The 22,771-nt window shown below is 40.7% G+C and overlaps 1 protein-coding gene across 4 annotated transcripts in view; it reads left to right on the top strand.

Annotated features, from left to right (window-relative positions):
- NRG3 (neuregulin 3) overlaps positions 1–11,882 on the top strand; it is a 375,961-nt gene extending 364,079 nt beyond the window's left edge. For 3 of the 4 annotated variants that reach the window (XM_051800883.1, XM_051800885.1, XM_051800884.1), the window contains exon 9: positions 751–11,882. In XM_051800883.1, the coding sequence (XP_051656843.1) occupies positions 751–1,258 (508 nt within the window). In that variant the 3' untranslated portion in view covers positions 1,259–11,882. The remainder of the gene's footprint in view (positions 1–750) is intronic. The other variant, XR_007906833.1, reaches the window with a different exon arrangement.
- The last annotated feature ends 10,889 nt before the right edge of the window (positions 11,883–22,771 follow it).

Raw genomic sequence — 22,771 nt, forward strand, 5'->3', positions numbered from 1 at the left:
AAATTTCACCAAGTTGCCTCACAATAAATAAAATCATACTGTGAGATGTATTAGTGGAAGATAAAGGATTGGGGTTTTTTTAAACAGTATTACAATATCAAGAGAACACAGACATTTGCTCAAGCCTAATATATATTAGCTCTATTTCCAGATGAAATCTAATAAAACAAACCAGGCCAACATTATGGTAAAGGCTATTGAAAAAATAGACATTTTTCAGAGGTACACTGCACTTAGATGCTCTGATTGTTTGAAGGGGAGTACAATCATTTCTATGTAAACAAAGACTACACAGCCATGTGTGTTTAAAGTTCTTTTTATCTGCATCTTTTTTAAGTGTTTTCCTAAAATAACCATTTGACATTGAGAGTTCTGACACTGAAGAAAGTATCAATCCGTTTCTGGATTCAGAAATGTAGGAATGGAATGTCAAATTTAATTTCAAAGCAAATTAATAATACATTATAACTTCTGAAATCTTTTAAAAAGGAATTTTCATTACTCTCATGTACTGGTGGGCAAAATGAGACTGAGGGAAAAGCAGTGGTTTGCCACTGGCAGATCTGAGAATCAAAAGCTGTCTCCAGAGCCTATTGTTTTCCCCAGGGCCCCACCACTGCCAAGTGCTCCTAGTGGAAGGGAAAAATCATGTGTATCCTTTCAGCACAGTTCACTAAACCTCAGTGTCCCTGCTGCCAGTTGCATCTGACCACTTGATGTAAAACAAAAACCTCTTTTTACTCTTTCCAGGTATTCATCCAGTGGTTTAAAAACTCCTCAGAATACTTCAATAAATATGCAACTGCCTTCAAGAGAGACAACCCCATATTTTAATAACGTGGATCAGAAGGACTTGGTCGGCTATTCATCTTCAAGGGCCAACTCCGTTCCCATCATCCCGTCTGTGGGCTTGGACGAAGCCTGCATGCAAATGCAAAACGTTTCTGAAGTAACAGGCATCAAATGGTGCAAAAACTCCTATTCCGCTGAACTTGTCAATGTGAGTTCCCCTGTCAGTAATTGTCATATAGCAGAACAACACGAAGTGAAAATATTGCTAGAAACTGTGCAGGAGCAGATCCGGATTCTGACGGACGCACGGCGGTCGGAGGACTATGACCTGGCGAGCGCGGACGCAGAGAGCAGCGCGAGTGAAAACACGGCCTTTCTGCCCATGAGCCCCTTGGCCAAGTCGGAGCGAGAGGCGCAGTTTGTCTTAAAAAACGAAACGCAAAGAGACTCAGTATTGACCAAGTGACTTCGTGTGGGGGTTGTGGGAGGGGAAATGAGAGATCTGTGCGTTCGATGCTTTGCTAAACAGGAAGGGAGGAAGTTAAATACAAATTATTTATATGCATTAATTTAAGAGCATCTACTTAGAAGAAACCAAATAGTCAATCGCCCTCATATCATAGTGTTTTTTAACAAAATATTTTTTTAAGGGAAAAGTTCCAGGAGGGATGAAGCGTGCATCAGGTGCTTTCTAGGCAGGATTACACAGTTTCAGTTACAGAGGATTTTACCATGGTCCCGTTCAACTGTCCAAAGTCTTAGGCTATGCATCTTCTTTTCAGTAAAGTCCAAGACCATTCTTAGATGCATTTGTGGTTTCAGAGCAGTGCTGCAGCGAGCTACTGGCCAGGGATTCAGACCCTGGGGACCAAGTCCCGTGAGCCCAGCACAGGTCCAATCCCCTCTCCCCCTCTCCTCTTGATTCCAGGTTCATACCACAGAAACAGGCACACAGATTCCTACTTCTGAGTTCTGGTACCTGCTGTGGAATGAGGACATCCCTAAACTGAACATATTCTTAACTCTCGACCTTAATTTGATGTGTCGGTCAGCCAGGAAAGTCAATGGAATCATTTAGGAGCTTTGGGTTTTGCCAAGCGTGGAGAGGGATTGGGTTCTGTAGAGATTCAGTGGTCAGAAGCCGGTGGCTGCTCCATCTCCTGAGCTTTGCCTACCAGAGCTGCCTTGGTGGAGAGTTAGGAAGAACAAGGGAAAATGCAGAAGTGTGTATTACAACAGGTGTGGTTTTGGTTTCTGATTTGAGGTTTTTTTGAGTGGCACCATAAACTCCGTTGTTCGTTAGCACCCCTAAACATTTCTAAACTTTTACACTTTGAAGGCATTTGTAAGCTCTCAAGGAGCACTTCTTGGTGTCTGTGTATATTTTTTTTTAACTTACCTTTTATTATGGGTTGTTCAGAGAAGAGTCAGGGAGATCCAGTATGATCAAAATCCAGCTGATAAGTGTTCACTATGCCTAATTTGTTCCTGCATTCAGTTCTCCAGTTACTTTAATTAATTATGGCTTAGGCTTGTGAACTTTAAAGTTTCAACCCTGCAGATGATTCAGTATGGACAGACCTGCAGGCATGCACAGATCTGAGTCTAATGGGGCTGTATAAGAGCAGATGGTTTCCACCAAGTCACTCCCTGCAGGGGATCAAGGTCTTAGAGAAGTGCCATTACCTGGCTGCTGTATCCTAGTCACATTATAGCACTTTTTCCGTTAGCTTTCTTTTTAGTCCCTCTTTCCCCCAGAAATTGTAACAAAATATGCCAATAGTGCAATGAATTGGGTTCGGTGACACATATTACTGGTTTTATTGGTATTAAAATATCTGCTTATTCTTGGGGGGAAAAGTCAACTATAATAAATAATTGCGAAATAGCCTTCCCTGGTTAATGTCAGAAGATTGATTTTAAAAAAACAGTATATACAGAATGTATTTAAACATTCCTTTGCAGCAAATTAATGGTTAAATTTATTAATGTGCCCCAGACTTTCTAGTTCACAAGTCTCAAGACTTCCCAAAATAGCACAATCGATCACGCTGTGCTGTTGTATGTTGAGTCAGAATAAAGCAATATTTTAACCTCTGTCAAGTAAATTTGGAAAAGAAATGCTGAAGGTGTATGTCATTTCTTTTGTTAAGGCAGTAAAAAATAATTTACAGTCTTCATTCAGCAAATCTTATTTTGGGTTCCTTTTGTGGTTTTGATTTCGGGGTTTCTTTTAAAGATAAAGTTGATGAAATTGTCTTGTTTACAGAACTTTCTATGGCTGTAATCTTTGCTGTGTGTTTTCAGTAGAAATATATTTGAGGGCAAACTGTTGTTCTGTGCCCCAGGATGGAGCCTGTCTTGTTTGGACTCCCTTCTGCAAAGACACAGAGCTTTTGTTGTATCAGTGAGGTGGATCGCCATGAGGTTTGGTCTCACCCTGATGTTTTTCTACCGTATGTTGTGGCTGGGCACAGTCTCACTGTGTGAATTGAGCTGACTGTGGTGGGTGTGGTCCCAAGCCCACACTAGATAAATCCTCTGAAAGACAGGGTGTATTAGGTGGGGCTCAGCTTTGCATCCCTACAGTCATATGACTTTTCTGTTAACAGCGTTTACATCCCACCATCTGAGGGCATGAGCAAAGTGAGCTTGCTTCTGCCCATAAGCCCTGTGAACATACCTGTAATATAAAAGCTGGTTACTATATAAAGCTCTGGTTCAACAATTTGTAAAGTATGATCACTATTAATAAATTTTTCACCATTAATTTCATCGAGATGGTCTCTCTGCTAAAATGTGCAGAATCCTGCCCAAATTGATGTTTCAGCATTAAATCTTTTCAATCCAGACGTAAGACCTCCTCACCCCCAAATTCTTCCAAACTCTGCAGTTTCACCTCTGGCAAAATAATGGAAACACACAACAAGATTTCAGTTGAAGAAAAAACCATATCATAAGCAATGCCTTTATGGAGTGAATGTGTTCACACAGCACCCCCGAAAGACCCAAAAAGAGGGGACAAGCAATGTATTTAAGAGAATGAAATGTCTAAGTGAATGACAGATGAAGATCTGAAATGGTGAGGATATCTTCGGTTCGTGTTAGAGATGCGATCTTGTACTCAGCAAAGGATGTGTGACTGTTATATGTTAACTGTTCTATTCAGTTTTCAGCATGTTTGAATAGAGAGACGTTAATATTAACCATATGACAGACTAGTGTATTATTTGTTAAGAGTATTACTTCAGATCTTATTGAAACTGTCATTGTTTGCAGAGGAAAACAAAAAGGGTTGAAAACGTCAAACTAGGTAGCCTTAATGCCGTTTGTGTGGTTCTCTAACACAGCTGTTTTCCTCTGTGGACCTTCCTATTTTACAGTGAATGGGACAACATTTTCTCCGAGGTCTGACAACTCATTATGTAAAGGATCCCTAAGAAAGTTGTACTGAAACAGCTGAAGTGGTAGGCCAAATATTGCTTTACTTCTGGTCCCATTGAACTCAGTGGATTGGAAGGGCTGTGAATCAGTGCAAAATGCAGTTCATTCCTAAATTTACATCTGTTCCCAGCCTTGGAAACAGTCTGTAATCCGCCTAGAAGAGGCTCTGAATTGAGTCATTTACCTGTAACACAATTAAAAATTTTATCTGGCCTATGAAGTTCCAGGTGTAGCCTGGTGTGAAAATTTGCACATGTAGCATGGCATTCAAGCAAACTGGGCAAACAGCTGGCTAAATAAATTGAACTTTCTCTGAACTGAACAGAGAAAACCTATCTCCCTTCAGCGTAATCCTGTGGAGGAGAATTATGGGAGATGTATGTCCTGATATTTTTTTTCTTTTGTTTAGAATTTTTTCAAAAACAATCCAAAATAACTCTAAAAAGAACCCCAGTAGAACAATCCCAGCAGTTGAAATGGGAAATGTAGGTAAGTATGGGCACATTTCATAGTTTTGATCACTGAAAAACTCTTTGGTACCCCATGACCTAAAGCTTAAATGTTTTAATTTTTGCAGGATCATGTTTAGATCAACAAATGCTTCCATGAAAAAAGAGCTGTTCAGAATGCTTTTGGTTTCTAGCCACCTAGCCATGGTCTCGGCTGGTGTTGTCAATGCATATGACAGGGCATATTAATAGAGGATCACATCCCAAATCTGTACTACTGCAAGTCCAGTGTAGTGTGACAAAGCTTAGTAGTCTACCATATGATGTAAGCACTAGTGCACTGATTTATGGAGCTACCTGCATTTTGCTTATGAAAATCCCAGCAGTGTGTGAACACTCTCAGTGGAATACGGTGCGAGGTCCATTGGCTGAGTGATTGGTTTGTCAGGTCTCTCTGTCACAGGGGCTGAGTGGCCCTGGCCAGGCTCTAACAGCAGTGAACTTACCACCATGTGGCTAATTCCAAAGTCAGTCATCAGAATCCTGCAGCTCCGGGTTTAAATTTTGAAAAAAGCAATGAGTTGATGGCATGTGGTCATGATGACCAGGCGTGTGCTCGATATGCTCCTGAATTGAAATGTTCAGTTAATTTGTGTCTATTTCTCCTGTAAGTAGGGAGAAAATCTGGATTCCTTTTCCAATTCATCCCCAGCTTCCCTCAGTCTAATTTTGGACGTTACTTGAACATTTCTTACTCTTACAAGAAAGTCTGAAAATAAAAACCAAAGAAGAACTCTTTCAGAGTTCTAGCTGCAGTAAGTAAAATTGAAGCTTGAAGGAGCAGACCTGGAATAAAAACTGTTTTTGAAAGTGGTATTAATATCAATTGCATTTCAATAAAATGGAATTTCCCTGTAAACCGTTTACCACTTGGGAAAAGATAGGCAGAACGAGCTTATAAAGTGATTTATTATGTTGCCATGAATTTAAAATGTTCATCTCCCAGCAGATTGGAGAAAAGCAAATATTTAGGATAGATTTTTCAGCTTTTGTGATTTTTTTTTTTTATTTTATTTCAGTTAGCCCCACAGATCAATGATCCATTATCTGTATTGTCTGTCCTCTTTTGTGGTCCAAATGCTGGACTGTTAGATTTCCTTAAAGAGAACAAGATTTTATCTAAATTTTATTTTTAAATTATTCATAGAATAATATATTTCTTTATCTTGCTGAAAACATAAAGTAATGCAAACTTTTTTTTTTTTTTGTGCTGCATTATTGCTGAATTTGCAGCAAGATTATGCTGCCTTTGTTTTGATATCTACTCACATGAAAACAACTGTGACACCCAGTTTTCAGGTTTTACACTTGGCACTTCCAAATCATCATATCAAACAGGACTTTTGTATTTTAAATAGCAAAGTTCAAACACGACATAGAAATGAAATAGCTACAACAGCAGTAAACTTATTAAGAAAGTTGGTTTGCGGTTTGTTGTTTTTTTTCATTTTTATTCCATAGCAATTAGAGGATTGGGCCATGGGAATTGGTAGTCTCTTGCAAGGAATACAGTCACAGAATATATTAGTGGCAGTGGAAAGTCATTGCTGTAGCCCAGAACTAGAAAAGCCACAGGGGAGGAGGAATCAGTCATCCAGTGTGTGCTGCAGGGGGTAAAAGTGCTTTCATTTTAATAGTAAAAACCAATATAGTTGTTTTTCTGTTGAAACTGCCATAAAAGGTAAATTATCTGAATTTATTAATGACCATGGTGGTAGTGTTTGAGAAGAGTAAAAGGGGCAGAAATTCCCAAATTTGCAATGCTTGTCTGGCCCCTTGGAACAAAGCTAATTATGTTTTGATTCTTTGTTATTACAGCACAGTTTTCAGTGCTGCAGAGACAGAGTGATCACACCTCACTGACAGCCTGCACTGACCCTTTCTTGCTTGAAAAGATTTAGCAATTTCCTCTTTGATCAACAGTCCTGTAAACAAGGGATGATTTATTGAAGTGAAAATACAGCTATAAGGTTAGGGGTTTTTTATGTAAGAAACTATATTTAATTTTATAGCTATAATGAAGAGAGGTTACTGATGACTGAAGAATGTAAATAATGTATGTAAGTGGCATGGAAATCCTGTATTTGTACCATAGCTTTTGATAATACATTCTCTTAACACCATCAGGGGAGACCTACATGCAGTTTTTATATTTTTTTCCTTAACAGGGACAATGGTCTGTACCACATCACTATAGTGGCTAGGCACTGATGTACCCTCGTCCTTATTTTTTCCTCTTGCATTGCAAGACCCACTTCTGTGCTGTCCCATGCCTGCTCTGGTTTTACTGAAATAACTGAATTTGTAATGATTCAACATCTTTATTCACATTCAGTTTTACCTTGCCCTCAGCATCAAGAGTATCAGCCTGACATTTGGGACACTGGGGGTATCCACTGAGTAAATTTAAGGCCTAAAACAGTTTTATGCACTTGCATTTGTCTGCTTTGTGTTGACCTAACAGGAAATCTTTGCCTTGAAGAAGGATTTATGCAGCCCATGCTGCAAGGCATTTTCCCGCCCTTCTTTCATATCAGTATTTCCAATCTCTTCAGTCAGCTGCTCTCTTTGAGTTCTCCTGCCCAGCACTGGGAAGTACTGTGAGATTACAGACCAGAAGCCTCAGACTTCTTTTAGCATACCAAAGACCAGAAGTCATCTGAAATGTCCTGAGCTATAACTTCAGATACGACTTTCTGCCTCTTACTAGTAAAATGTCTCCAAAGGTTGAGGTCTCTGAAATGCATTGCATTAAATTACGTAATATAAATAATGCCAAAGTGCATAAAATTGAGAGTTATATGGCAAATATTATTTTTTAGTGTATGTCTTGCTTTGAAGGAATACAGAACGAGAGCTCCCAGCTGGAAACTAAAAATACAAACAATAACACAAGAATAGAAAATAATACAAAGAATAATTAATATTATAAAATAAGAAATAGTTCCTTGCTTTCTCTGAAATAAACAGTCATAGTTGAAGGTTATCGAGATGCATCAGGGAAATGAAGAAGTTTCAGTGAGGCTGTTTTATAAGTTTTATGTCTAAGAGCTTTTCTCAAGGAATTCAGGCTTCCCTTGCTTGACAATAATTAAGATGATGTTTCCTCCATAACATTACTCCTGTACAGAGTCAAATATTGCATACCTCAGCATAAGCAGAACAGAAATGCAGGATAGGTTTCACTTTGGCTTTCTGACTCAAGTTGGACTCACTTGCTTTAGATTATCTCTGATCTATTCCAGGAAAGAATAAATTAATATCAAAAGAAAAATAAAGAGACACACGAACACTTAATGATTATTTTTTCAAAAATCTACCAATTGGTATTAAGATTAGAGCCATCTGTTGAACTTGAGTGTTCTAGAAATAGCTGAGATTTTGACTGTTCTTGGTGGGGGAAACAGCAAGTAGTAGAAGTATTACCACCCCCACCACCCCAGCAAGATGCACACTGTGAACAACTGGAGAATAGGGTAAGGAGCTTCTCCTGGCTATGGCACAGCTTTTTGCATGGGTGAGGAGGGATGGATTTTGTATCAGGCCAGGTCATGTCTTCTGAGAAACTTGTCCTTTATTTCTTTCTCAGATCTTTCTCATTTCAGTGAAATTGTGGTCATCAGCACTAGTTTGGTTTTGGGTTTTTTGTGACTTAAAAATTCTAGGATCATTTAAAGTGTTGAATTTTGGAAGCAGAGACTTCTGAAGAAAAAAGTAAAATTTCTTCCGTGATTTTTTTACGTCATCTTTAATTGAAATTCTTGTATTATGTTAACTATTTTTTAAAAAGTTAGATGTTACAAATCTAAATGCAAATATTTAGATTTACATGATGTTAATAGGAGATGGGTAAGATCTGTGTTTCTCTCCTGGTCTAGTTGAAGACTCCTCTGTTCATTGTAGGGGGGTTGGACTAGATGACCTTTAAAGGTCCCTTCCAACTCAAACTATGCTAGCCATGTTCAAGTTAATTCTTTTATGTATCAAATTGCCTATAAAATGTTGAGATTTCTGTGCACATCAGTGGCAACTTTGGATTTTGCATGTAAAGGTAAATAAGATATTTACAAAGAAAAAATGGACTATGTAAAACTTCCAGGTCAGACTGGTGTTGCACAAGGGGCAGCTGTTTCACTGAAAGCACAGTTAATATGAAGTAAATGAGGTTCTCAAAGGAGGGTGTTTGTGGTGGCTCAGCAGTTGAGCTGTCTGAAATAAAACCCAGGTTTCTACCTCTGCAGAGCTAACCTATGCTCCTTTCTAAAACTGGCCCACAGAGTGTCTGCAGCTCCTCCACCAGTGACTGTACCAAAAGGCAGGTGACAGCACTGACTTCTGTGAAGGCTCCTCTCATTAAATCAAAATGAAGTAATATGAACTAAAAATTGATGGGTCTGATTCTCCCAGGTATTGCCAGGTTATATTGAGTTCCAGCAGGAATGCTGATTTACAGTTTCTGAGGCTGTGGCCCGTGATTTGACCTGACCTGCTAGTTCTCCCTGCCTGAGCTGGGGCAATCTAAGCAGAAATATCTCTGCCTATCAGGGTAACTTCAGAACATCATTAAAGCAGTTTGATTCCAGCTAACCTCATTTTTTATACTTCATTGCATATTCTCCTTGATTATTGCAGAGGTGAAGCTGCTTCCAGCTTAAAGTTGTTATCACTGATCTGTCTTTACCAGAGTAACTGGTTGGGATCACTCAGGTCCAGTTCTGACAGTGGTGTAAGGTCCTCCAATTCTGCAGATCAGAGCTGGCTCTTGCAGTCCAACATCATATCTATATCATAGAATGGTTTGGCTTGGAAGAGACCTTAAAGATATCTAATTCCAAGCCCCCTGCAGTGAGCAGGGACACCTTACAATAGACCAGGTTGCTCAGAGCCCCATCCAACCTGGCCTTGAAAACTTCCGGGGATGCAGCATCCACAGCTTCCATGGGCAGCCTGTTCCAGTACCTCATCACCCTCACAGTGAAGAAAAATGTACAAGCACAACTGTCCCTATTTGTTCTGCAGCAATTGTATGCATGGATCAGCTGTCAGGCTGATCTTTCACATTATCCATTTTATTTAACAAAGCTATCTCTTAAATATAGGTTTTATGCTGGTTCTCTGTATGTTGTATAGAGAAGCAGTGAAGGGAAATTCAGCCTGTTGGCATTTTCACACCAGCTAACAATGGTATGCTTTTTTTCAAAGCAGCTCAGAAGACAAACCGTAAAATTCTGACCTACCTGGTCAGAGCAGGGTTATTATGAGCAGGTTTTGTCCATGTATGTTCTTATCTAATTTGTCTTTTTTCCTAAGAAATCATCTTTCTTCCAAGAGCCCATGTTCCTAAAAAAACATTAAGTAAAGGTAAGGCAAGAGATGTGCTTTGTCTTCTCTGCAGAGGAGACAGGGACACAAGTAAATGCTAATTACCAAAAACCTTTCCAGCTGATTCCACTCATATTTGCACAGACAGGTGATGGTAAAATGACTCTATATGGTTTGTCACATCTATTTGCAGGCTGTGACATATATAAACTGTTTTGAATTGTCTGTGGTTTGTAATATCTTAGATGGACTTTGAGGGTGCAGGCGGTGTTCTGGGTTGTGGGGAAGCATCCCACAGGCTCAGACCCTTCTTCAGGCAAGGAATCAGGTTTCACAATAGGGGGGCCTCCTAAGCTAAAAATTAGAAACTCTCCCAAGGTTGAGATAAAAGGGCAACTTGGAAAAAAACACTAGAAATCACAGTCCTTTAAAACAAGTCTCCTCTTTAACCCCATATGGATTGGCAACAAAGTTGTGATTTTTATTTCAATTTCCCCAGTAAGTAATAGAGTAGTTTTGCTTTTACATTAGTTTAAACCTGTCTCTAGGTGGTTCAGAGGGCAAAGAGAACACATCACTATGTGAACAGCTGTGCTCTAGGAAGGTGGTTGCTCATGGGCAACTTCCCATCCTTGAGGGTGGGATCTGGTCATCAACACTTTGCCTGTCTTCCTTAATGAGCTGAGAGAAGACCAGGCAGTGCTCTGCACTCCTTGCTTCTTAGCTGCTGGTGAAACTTGGAGCAAATCTTTGTACCAGAAGCATTTACAAATGGAACAGAGGTGATGGAGATGGGGTCTGTTCACTGTGAATATCCAGCTGGGATAGCTGGAATAACTGCAAGGGAAGAGTTGCCTTTGCAAATCATGTGCCTGATTTGTTGGTTAGATAGTTTTTCAGTACTCCCTATTTAGTCAACAAGGATGTTAAGATGTCCAGAAATAAAAGTGGAATGATTGGTTCCCAGTACTAATCTTAATGGCCACAAATCCAGTATTTCAGAGTTTTTGCTGAGCACTTAGCAAGTAGAGTCAATCAGGCTTCACTTAAATAGATGACCTTTTATTGCAGAGTTACACCTGATTTCATACTTTCCTTTATTGATCACCACATCTTTTCTATGTCACATAAAGTTATGCTTACCTTAAAACTGATCTGTAGATGTGCCTGAAACAGCACCTAATGTGAACATGAAATCTGAGTGTTCTCAATGTGTAGGGCGAGTCTTGTGAAACCTCTTTTTTAGCAGCCGAAAGTCTTGAACCATTCACTGACAACTATTTGATTTCAACAAAATTGATTCTGCTGTCAATAAAATCACTGATAAACACTTGAGTTGGATTTGGGGCTTCTGAGTATATATATATATATATATGTAAAGCTACATACACAGATTTTCTTTTAGAACATAGAAATGAATGCTCCAACTTAAAGTTTATTCATCTAAATAGCTGGAGAGAATATCCACTTAACCACATAGCCTAAACACATTGAAGTATGGGGGAAAAGGTGTTTATTTTCACCTGTGTTTATTTTTTCACCGGTAAAAACAAATAAAAAAAAGAGAAGAAAAATAATCATAGTGCCTATGACAAAGATTGTGTTTCAAGGAGTGTGCAATGTGTACCTTGATTACTTTAACTGCAAATGGAAGCCGCTTTTAGACGGAGTGTGGTTGAAAGGAAATATCGTTAGAAAAAATGTCATGCAGCATCCCAGGAAATGTTTTGGTTCGATCTGTTTGGCCTCCGTTTTTGTGGAGCTGTACATTCCTGTCCATGGTTCTAAAGGATAAAAAAAGAACTGATTTCAGAATCAATCTGTATTTTGACTCGTTTTTATACTCTCCACACCCAGGCTGGTTTATTGTATGTGTGAGTGAAGCTGAACAGTATAATTTTTCTATTTAGTATCACAAATGAGTTTTACTGCGTTGCTGAATTCAGTCCTTTTTCCCTGCTCAAGTGGTATGCTCCTGCTGTCTGCAGCCATCTCTCGCTCAAAGCAGAGGTTTCATTTGTTCACAAAGCCACAAGAAGGGTTGAGGCCAATCCATCTGAAGACACAGGATCTCTTCATTCAGCCTTGCTGGTGGGAGGATCAGCCAGGGTTAGCTGGAATTTGAGACAACAATCTCTGACATCTCGGCACGTGGAGAGGCATCTGCCTGGAAAGCCCAAGATTTCTGCTGCAGAAGTCAATCCTTCCAGTCTCACCTGCAAGCCTCTCAGCTTTAGGCTAAATGAATCAGGTAGAAAGGCTGAACTGTCCAAAATAACACATTCTCAGGGAGGATCAGCTGAGAAGAGAGGCAGAGATGGCAATATCCTTAATTCTGGAGTCCCAACAATAAAAAAGTACAACTTCTTTGCAAAATTATTTCTTAGCTGAACACAGCAGGTGTCACAGCAGCAGCCATGGGGACGGGGCAAAATTTCAATGTCACCCATCCCTGACCAACTGGGGGCCCCCTCCCGGGGCAGTCACAGCTGATGTGGTGCCCACCCCTCCTCACAGCCCCTGCCACCTTGTGTGGATGTCCCTGCCTTCCCTCTGTGCCCAGGGTCATCTTTTCAAGCACATCACCAGAAGTTTGTGCTGAACTGCTCCACGCTGAACTTATTCATCATCCAAACCCCAAAGAGGCTTTCTGCTCGAGTGCCTCCAAAACGCTTCTGTAGCTGATGTCAGGTACCCCTTGGCAAAGCCCCAAGTCCCTGCAGCTCCTGCCCACGGTGTGCTGAGCACCCAGAGTCTCAGCTGAGGCCCAGCCCATTCCCAGGCAAGGGAAGGAGGGTGCAGGGCTGCAGGTACTCCCTGGATCCACCATACCTCAGTCCGCCTCCCCCAACATCACTCCTGGATGCTGAACTGCAGATCCCCATTTCTGCTAACACTTGGGCTTTTCCTGTTGGACTTCTTTATTTTCTTTCCTTTTTTTCCCCCTGTGTGGTTCAGAATAGCTCTCTGAATCTGACACTTGGTTTCTGCTAATGCAGGTTGGCCGTGTGAGTCCAAGTGTTTTGAACACACCAGTGTTACAAAATAGCAAAAAAAAAAAAAAGCTTTACTGTCAAAGCCACACTTCCAAACACTTCATACCCTGGGGCTGAGGTAGAGGCACTTGGGTGAGTTTGATGCTGAAACCCACTGATCTGATAAGAAGGTTTTTCCTTTTGCCCAGGGCTAAGGGCAGGTTTGGGTGGGGGTGTAATACTGCCCCAGGTAAGGCTCCCTCCCACAGGGAACCAACCCACAGCTGTGTTACGTGGAGCTGTTCAGGTGGTTTGCAATCACAGCTGTAACCACTGAGGACACCCTTTGTCTTCCCAGCAGTGGTCACCCATTCAGGTCTCTTTCCTTGGTGTTCCTGCAGCAGAAGGGTCCTGTCTTGCTGGGAGGAGGCAGCTCTGAAGATATGGCTCTGGTAGGAGGCTTGTTTTCTAAATGCGCTTTTTGGAGGTGTTTGGGGGTTTTGTTTGTTTGCTTTTTCCCATTTGGTTTGTGCTGGATATTTCCTGTAGTGGCTATTTTATTTACTCTGTGGCATAGTAACTGAGTTTATTAGACTGAGCAGGGATTAAGGTATGGGAATACAACAGTCTTACAGTTTTATCTTAAAGCTTTAAATTGACTCAGAGCTATGGTTGATTGTTTTGAAAATGTGCAGGCTTGCTAAGAGGGGATCTCTGCAGATTTCCTCTTCACCCAGGGGTAAACTGCGAGTTCTTGTCTGCTCCCTTCCAGAATGGAAAAATCTGAAGCTTATTTAGAGCATGGTTTATGCCATGATAGGCACTGCATACTGTCCAGCCATCCCATAAAACAGCCTGCGTGCTGAGGAACTCTGAACTTTCTAAAGGTGCAACTTCAAATGTAACAAATAAGAATGCAGTGAGAATGGCTCATAAAATTCCCGTTAAAAGTCATGTTTGATATCTACTTAAAACTTCATATTCTTGTGGAATGCCTTTTGTCAAAGACACATTAATTATGAGTGCTTTCTGAAGGAAGGCTATAGCAAGTGTTATACAGCTTCAGGAATGTCCTGTGATGATCTGTATCCTAACAGCTGAAACCACTTTGCTTAGGCACTCATCTGCAGAGCAAAAACTTTCATTAAGTCACTAAATATTTTTAATTTGTACTCTTCACAGATCCATAGTAAGCTGCTAAAGTTGCTAACAGGTATACCTCTCAAACTGTATTTAAAGTTATGTCTACTGCTAATGGCAAACACTGCAGTTACTTACTAGCAAAGTGCTTTTAAGAATGTCTTTGGTACTATGCAAAATAAGAATAGTCTTATTATAAGCATCTTCTTTGTTAGGACTTGCACACACAGCTCACAGTGAAGTGCTTGTTGACTTGCAAAACGTCTCTGCTCCAGCACAGCTGAAGCAAAGATGATGGTGAAGCTCTTTTCTTTCAGTAGTAGCACTATTCCCAAAAAAAGGGTTTGCTACCAGTTTAATCCTACTTAAAATAATGCAGTTATATCTATAGGTTCTGGATGTTTTCTAACTTTGAGTCAAAGAACTTGTATTTCTTTACTTTAGTATGTTGAGAGGTGAAATTAGAGGTGGACAGGCAGCAAAAGAGCAACCACTCACAAAATCCTGGGTTTACCCTCTTTTGGCGAGTTTGTGGCTGTCTTTTTAATTATTCATAAGCATTGTTACAATAGGATTTACTGAGATGCAAAGATGCAAGGAAGAGGCTGTCATTTTGGGAGGCTCTGGCTATGTGCAGGAGAGGAATTGGAGGAAGCCAAGGCCTGGGGAAAGGGTGGGTCTCACCTAAGATGAAGACATATTTGGGGATATCTGTGTGCTAAGGACTTAAAGGACAAAGTCTCTGTGAACCTCTTCCATATTCAGCTGTGTGTAAGCCAGATGGACAGTCCCTGATCAGTAAAGTAGAGCAAACTAGATGGAGGAATCTACTCTGAAAATAAGACCAGAAAAAGGAGTGACTCCAAATACAAATTCTTACTCAGCATAATCCTGTGAGAGCAAAACCTGAGAGAGATTTGCAGGTGAAGCCTATCATGTTTGGTGCCTGGCTGTTCTTGACCCACAGCTGTACCTCCTAACTCATCAGACTGACAGATGGCTTGGGCCAGGAATGGTGGATGAAGTAGACTGACTAATCCAACATAACAATATGTTTTCCAGTAAAGCTGATTTATTTTTAAGGATTCAAAGAAACTGGGGGGGGCTGGAAAATTGAGGTATTTGGTTAGTTATTTCATTTGCTTTTTCTCCTGAAGTCAGGCCAAAGGAAGCTACAGCAATTCAACTTTAGGAACTAACCTGAGGAACAAGATCTTTTAACAACTAGTTCCTGTCGCCTGGTATGGTGGATAACATTACTGATTCTCCAGTCAGGTTGGGTACTGCAGGCATACATGTCTGTTTTGCACTCAGCATCTCTCAGACTCTTCTCACTACTTCTCTCTTCTTTCAGAAAATGTTCCAATGCAGTGGACCTGGGCTGATGGGATAGAGGAAATATGGCTTCTCCCCAACAGCTAATATAAATCCCTACAGCTCCAGTATGTCCCCTGCTATCTTTTTGGTGTCCTATGTGAGGTTGCCAGTTGTCCTTCTCAGGGTTTCTCCTGTGTTATCTCATGCTCTAGTTCTTTTTCTATATCATGTTTGATAGTTTGCTGCCATTCTTCTAAAAATAGTGCTGCTATTCTAGGCAGTAATTTATACTAGGGATAACAGATATGACAGCTATTCAGGACTTTTTCTTTAAAATAAAAGAGTAATTGCGGTTTTGGCCCAGTCTCCAGGAAATCTGGAGGGCCTGAGGCTGGCCTCATAGCCAAAATTGGGTCAAGGTGTCTACAGGGGTGGCAGAAACTTCCTAAGCATCTTCATGGGAGATGTGGAGACTCACCTGTTGAGGTGATTTGTGAACTCACTGCTGTGCCAATGCAACTTAAAGAGCCAATGCTGTAGCAGTAGTTTGGTACAAAGTTTTATGGTGAACTGCAGCTTAGGGATATTGGTTGTCCTCTTTGCCACCGGCAGTGTAAGGAACATGTAAAGCTGATGTAGTGTGCAACACATCAACAAGGTGAGTGGGGACAGGTGGATGCAGGTGTCTGACAATTTCCCTGCAGCTGGCAGAGGAGCTGGGAGAAGCCTTTCCCTCTGAGGTGTGATTGGTCTGTGAGCTTTCCAGAGCATTGCAGAGATCAGGTGCTTTTTGGTTGCTTCTCTTAGTAGTCTGTATTTTACCACTGACTGTAACAGCTTCTTGACTGAAACTCCATGGGGTATGCCTTGCTCTAGAAGATTTCTTAGTTTGAATTGAACAGCATTTGTAGATTTATTGGTGATAATTTTTACTGTAAATGCAGACCAGCAAGGTATAAACATGTAACTTTTGATTTCACATCAAATGAACCTTTTATTCCTATCTAGTTACTTGAGCCAATGTAGTTTAAATTCTCTAAGGCAGAGCTTTTTCTCTCCATGAATTAAATGGATGAACCTCTCATAGAAAGCTTTCTCTAATTGTATTACTGTACTGGGCTATTAATTCCTTTCCTCAATAAGCTACTATTTTTTTTTATGGCTACAGTGACCTGAAGTAATTACAGTCTCAGTATTAGTTGAAGCCTTTCAGTTTAACGCTCTTCTAATGAAATTTATTGCTTCTACTAATGTCTTACAAATACTCTGAAGAAATAGCAGTGCATAGAGAGAACTTCAATGAGCACAATTAGAACAATAGCTGAGGATACCCTTACGTAAAAGTCCCTTTTTTTCCCCTACATAATCACACTGGTGTATCACAAGCCTGTTTGAGAAGAGAAAGAAAGCATTCATTATTAGTATCCATTAGATTCCTTTTGTATGCTAGAAATAATTTATTTTATCTAGTTGAAGATGGTGGAAAAATAAGATGATGATTTACTGCATGTTTGCAGTCTGAGATTGCCTAGAGCCCAAAAATTCACAATGCTACAGGCTGAATTTGTCTTTCTTGTACTTAGAATTGTAAAATGCTGAGCTGCTGTTGTGTGCAAGAAGTGGTGTTAGTTGAATACTTGCTGATTGTCTAATAGCTGATATCTTAGGTGGGCAGTTCATTCCATGTGTTATGAATGAAGGTAGATGGGAAAAACTGAAAGGATGTTTGTCACCCCAGAGGAAAATTTCTCCCCTGAGCTTCTTGAAAGATATGTCATGAAACCAAACAGCAGTGAATTTCATGATTTATGGATTAAATATCACTTTAATCAAGAAGACATTTTAAGTAGCCAGCTTAATCATTGTCATCAACTTCATCAGGGTGATTGAAACCATCATTACTTTAGCAACTGATTAGCAAGAACTGGATGTGGTCTTTCTACTAATGCTGGAGGTGCTCATTAGAAGGATGTCAGAGGTCCCTGACTCTATCTGGTGTTTTTTGCTGTCTTTTGCTAGGGGGTATGTGGATTTTTCCTTACATTAAACTTCTTTCAGTATAATTCAAAATAATTACTATTTTGTATTACAATACCTAAGTATTTATGCATAAAGCTTGTTCATAAAAGCAGAGTGCAGAAGTCTGATTGTTTCTTAGGCTTTATAACCAAGGCTAAACAAATCACTATTTTAAACATGGTTTTTAAAAAATATAAAAGAAAGGATTGGAGTTCCTGAAGGAAAATGAACAAATTGCATCTAAACAACATCAAATCTCAAAGCAATGCATGTTGGAGGAGACAGGTGGTTGATCTGTGCTCCAACAGAAAAACAATCCTACCTGGGCAAGATTATCAAAATGATAGTCAGGTTGGAAGTTAACATATAAAGTTCTCTGTCTGGAACAAGGAGATAAATTAATAAGAAACATGATTCATGTGTAGCATACACCTGGGGTATTTGGGTTAGGTAAAGGAAAAAAAGAATTTTTCTGTTAACTACTTTAGAATAGACCATTTATGATATAAGCAGAAACAAAGTCTTAAGAAGGTTTCAGGAGCCTGAAAATGAGTCTGATAAGCAACTAAAACAACCATACAGCAAGTTAGTTGTAGAGGTGATTAATCCAGCCATCCAGAGACCTTGGGGGATGGGGCTTTCTGTCAAAGTGAAGATAAGCTTTTCTGGTTAGGAAAGCAGCCCTCTTGCTCTAGTTTTCAGATAATTAATTCTTCCTAAAAATAAAGGGAAAAGTCTTATTTTTAACTTCATGATGCTAGCAAAGGATTGGGAACTTGATCAAAGACACAGGTACTAGCAGTTTTATCAGTAATCTTGAAAGAATTTATATGAAATTATTCAAATAATCCAAGTTTTACCTTGGATTCCTGGTAGGGGTTAGCTGTTGGTCTGATATTATTATAACAAAACCTAAATAAAAATTCTCCTAAAATCCTTCTCAGCACATGGGAAAATTGAGCAACTCTCAGCTGAATGTGAGTTAGACGTGAAGATTTATAATCCAAGCACGGTGAGTTTTGGCAAAAACTGATGATGCACCTCATCTGTATTCAGATGGAGATTGGGGAAAGGAATCCAAGGATGTTTTTGTCATTTTGCAGTGATCACCATGGGAAAGGCAATCATTCCCAGCAGAAGCCCTCTGAAACAGCAGCAAACAGGTAACAAGGAGGGCCCTTAGTGACACTCAAAACAGCACAGATGGACACAATTTCAGATTGGTTTCAGAATGTATGGAAAGCCATAACTTTGAAACTAAAGGAAACCTTTTATTTATCTTCATGGCTTACAAACTGAGCTTAATGATGGGCAGGACTGAAAGGAAAGTGCCACTGAAAGGAAAGTTTAATGAATGTGGGGAAGGCAAGAATGAAGGTATTATAAGAAGGGTTCTTGGACAGGAGAACAAGAAATGGCTCCCCTACCTTATTTCTTGTGTTGAAAATCATGTTCTTGTCATCTTGAAAGATGTGAGAGGCCACCTGAGGCCAAGACATGTACTGATTTAACAGCCATAATTTCTTCCCCTTGTGGGACAGGAACACTTGTGTCAGTCCTGCTCAGCTTTCTGTGAAAGGCATTTCCCCAGCTGTGACAGCCTCTTTCCAGTACCAAATCTTCTGGAGCTTTTCTTGCTCTTTGGTCCCATATGTATTGGTTGCTAAGGTCTGGAGTACTTGTTTTCATTATTATTGGGATATTTCCCAGAATATTGGATTCTTCAGATTCACACAAGTGGCTTGCCAGCTGTTAAAATATTTCATGGCACTAAGTAGAGCTCTTCCAAAAACAAAACCGTATTCTCTGCTATCACAGGGTACATGGAGTTGACATTTTGGAGCCTGAAGTTGGCAGAAGGGATTTCATCAGGCTTGCTGCACCAGCACAGGTACCCTTCTTCAGTGCACAGAGAGTTGTGCTGTTGCTCTACCTCTCTGTCCTCCTGAGTGAGCAGGGCTGGTTGAAGGCAGTGTGGCAGCAGTGCTGCCAGCACCCTCTGAGGCTGTGCTATGTCCCTGCTGTACATGGCTCCCATCCTGGCCCTGCTGTCAGCAGCTGATGCTGCTGCAGCAGAGCTCTGTTTCAATCAGGCTAGTGTGAATCAGGTTAGTTATTGCTCACGTGTGCAGGAGAGATTGAATCAAGTTTCCATTTTGTTCTTTGGGCTGACATGCTTTTGCTTCAAATGAGTGTTCCTGCTGTGGCTGCTGTTTCAAAACACATACTGGAATTTTATTTCTATTACTGCCTATTAGTATAGTCTCTCTCTCTTGCTTACCTTTGTTTCAGACCCTGCAGGTGGGCTTAACAGAAATGTGCCCTTCCGTCCACTGAGGTTTTGTTGTCCCTGTTGCCTAGAAGGAGCACTTGGTACCATTAACAGGCTTTTTATGATGGTACTATTGTTTTGAGAGAGCGTTTTGGAGTGTCTGTGTGCTTGGCAATTGCTGAAGCAGCAACACCTGTGACTTTCTGGAGAGAGGAGAAGTGAGCTGCAGGCAGACGGACTGTGCTGGGGATGGCAGCAGGGCTTGGCAAACCCGGGTGCCTGACTGTGCTGGGGCCACGGCTGCCTCAGTGTCCTGAAATGAGGAGTCCAGGCTTCTGTTCCCATGCAGGAGGGCAATCAAACCTTCTAAATGTAGCAAATAACTCTGGCAGCAGATTGCAGGAGAGCCAAAAGCAGCAGTGAAATACACCTGATGGTTCCTGGTGCCTTGTCAGCAGTAAATAATCTTGCATGTGCCCTGACAGCAGCTCCCAGCTCTGCTGATGAGGGCTCTGCCACCAGTAACACTGGCCTCTGTTCAGCCAGAAGCTGGACTTGGAGGTTCCCCTAAGCCATGTGGATAGGAGCCAGTGTCTGCTAAAACAGTGACATGGAAGGAGTTACCATAGGGCAAGGTAGTTCCCAGCTCCTAATTCTCCCTCAGTTAGCAGTGCAGTCACCAAATTAGTGGCTATGGGCAGCATTGAGAAGGACAAGTAGAGGGCAGGTCAGCCAGATTCTTGGAGTATGGCATACAGTTTTCTGAGCAGAAGGAGAGCGTAGTTATGCTGTTCTGTCCGTACCTTAAGAAAGGATTCAATTGTTGCTGTAATGAAAAATGCTATTGAACTCCTCTGCTTCTGCCTGGTTCATATTTTCCCAACATACTTCCTCGCAGATTTTTTTATTACTACTATCTGTTCTAGTTGATCTAATTTGGTGGTCAAAATGAGCAGATGGAGAGGGACACGCTATTCCCTGGCATGTTCTAAACGACATCAGCCCAGTGAGTTTAAGCACCAGTGCAAATAGCTGAAGCTTGAATCATAAACAATTGTTGTATCGGACACAAATGATGCGTCTCAGCCTGTTAACGGAGTAGGCACATATTAACCTCCCACCAGCATGGCAGCATTTCAAAAAGTTCAGGCATATACTGTCTTGTTAACCTGCTTAAAGGATAACAAGTATTTACTTTTAGGTTGCTGTGGAAAGAGATGGTGCATTTGTAAGAGGGGTATTTTTGTAGATGTTAAAATTACTGAAACCTTTGAAAGTAAATCTGCTGTTGACTATAATAAAAGTAAATTGCCCGTGTGTGAAATAGGAGTCCCAAATACACATAAAGATCATTCTGGTAAATTAGGGCTGTTTAGTTAAGGAATGCTAGGATGAAAAATGCTGAGAAGTGATCTGGCTTTGGTCACTTTCAGCATCGTTCATATTAAGTACTTATCTTAGAAGTGTTAAATGAGTCATCCTTTTTTTCTAAGGTTAAGGAAATAAGTCTATCATGGAGTTTCAGGAAATAGGGCTGAGAAAGGCCATCAGGAAGCCAAAGTAACATCAGCTTGTTTGGTGGGTGCTGTCTAACTTTCCTGCAAAGCTTGTGCAATTTCCCTGAACAACCCTTTCTACTCATTTTAAATTCTAATCCTTCAATGCCTTTGCTGCACGTGAAGGCTTAATTTGGTTTCTTTTTCGACAAGCAGAGAAGTTTGCAATTGCCCACTTTGTCTGTAGTGCTGTGAGTAATTGAGGACTTACAGATCTCTCTCAGCCTGGTTGTCCCTCTCCCCAGGTGTATTGTTTGGGAGCCACCTTGCCCTCACAACTCCCTTCCACTTAAGGAAGACTTCAGCCAGTGTCTCCCCCAATTACAACAAGGAAAACTCAATAATTACCAGGTACAGTTTTACCATTAAATCAGCCTTCATGTTACAGTTGTTACTTTTAGCCCATGTTTTCTCTGTGTTTTATCAGACAGGATAACAAAGGTCTTTATTATCATTAAGACACCTACTTCACCCCAGCTTCCCTGCCTACAGGATCTGCTCTCCTGTCCAGAAAAGAAATCGGACTGGTACAGTTAGTATTTGACAATCCCATCTTTCTTACTATTATCTGCAGACCCTGGTAACACTTAACCCAAATGAATTGAATAAATGAATTCAAGAGCAGAAATACTTTGATTTCCTTCTGTGTTCCCACAAATAGTTTCTTCATTCTGGCATCCCTTAAGAAAAGAGACCGGTCAGCCCAGACCTCCTCCTTTCTCCCACTTATTTCTCTCACTTATTTCTCAGAGGCACTCTGCTTGAGCTTTTTCAGTGTTTCCAACCCCTATGTGAGCTCTTAAAGATGATGTATAACTGTTTGGAGAGAAACTGACTGGAGCAATGTCTTCTAAGACAAATTCCATAAAGCCCAAGGGAAGCGTTTGCAAAGGCAGGAACACAGAAGCTGTGTGCCCAAACACAAGTATTGAGGATCATGACAGACACAAGCAAAAATCTGTGGCAGGCAGTAGGGAAATGCAGCAAATAAATGGAGGCTGCTTGCCTTGTAAAAGGTCCCCCCTGTATGTGCTAATAAACCAGATAGCTGTATTTTATTTACAGAGCAAAGGAAATAAGGCAGTTCTCTTGCAGCCAGTGTCCTGGTAGGTCTGAGGGATCTGTTTCAGGTCAGCATTGGCAGTGCTCACCCTGCCCAGGCAGACACTTGTACCCCACCTGATTTGCACCAGGCAGTCTTTGAGACTTGTGTACTCTCTGGTGTAACTACACACAAACTCCAGGCAGTGTTCTAAGCAACACATCACTTGGGTTTTTGAAGAGAATGATTTAAAGTATGGATTTTGTGGACTTCAAAGAACAGATGCACTAAACCATAGTGACATTGCATGTGTATTTTAAAAGCCTATTCCTTGGATACCCAACAGAAGTTATCACAAATTAATTAGTGTTCTTGGAATTCAT

This window comes from Manacus candei, unplaced genomic scaffold (assembly GCF_025592945.1).
Source record: "Manacus candei isolate 608988 ecotype Guabito, Panama unplaced genomic scaffold, ASM2559294v1 h1tg000050l, whole genome shotgun sequence".
Classification (NCBI taxonomy): Eukaryota; Metazoa; Chordata; class Aves; order Passeriformes; family Pipridae; genus Manacus; species Manacus candei.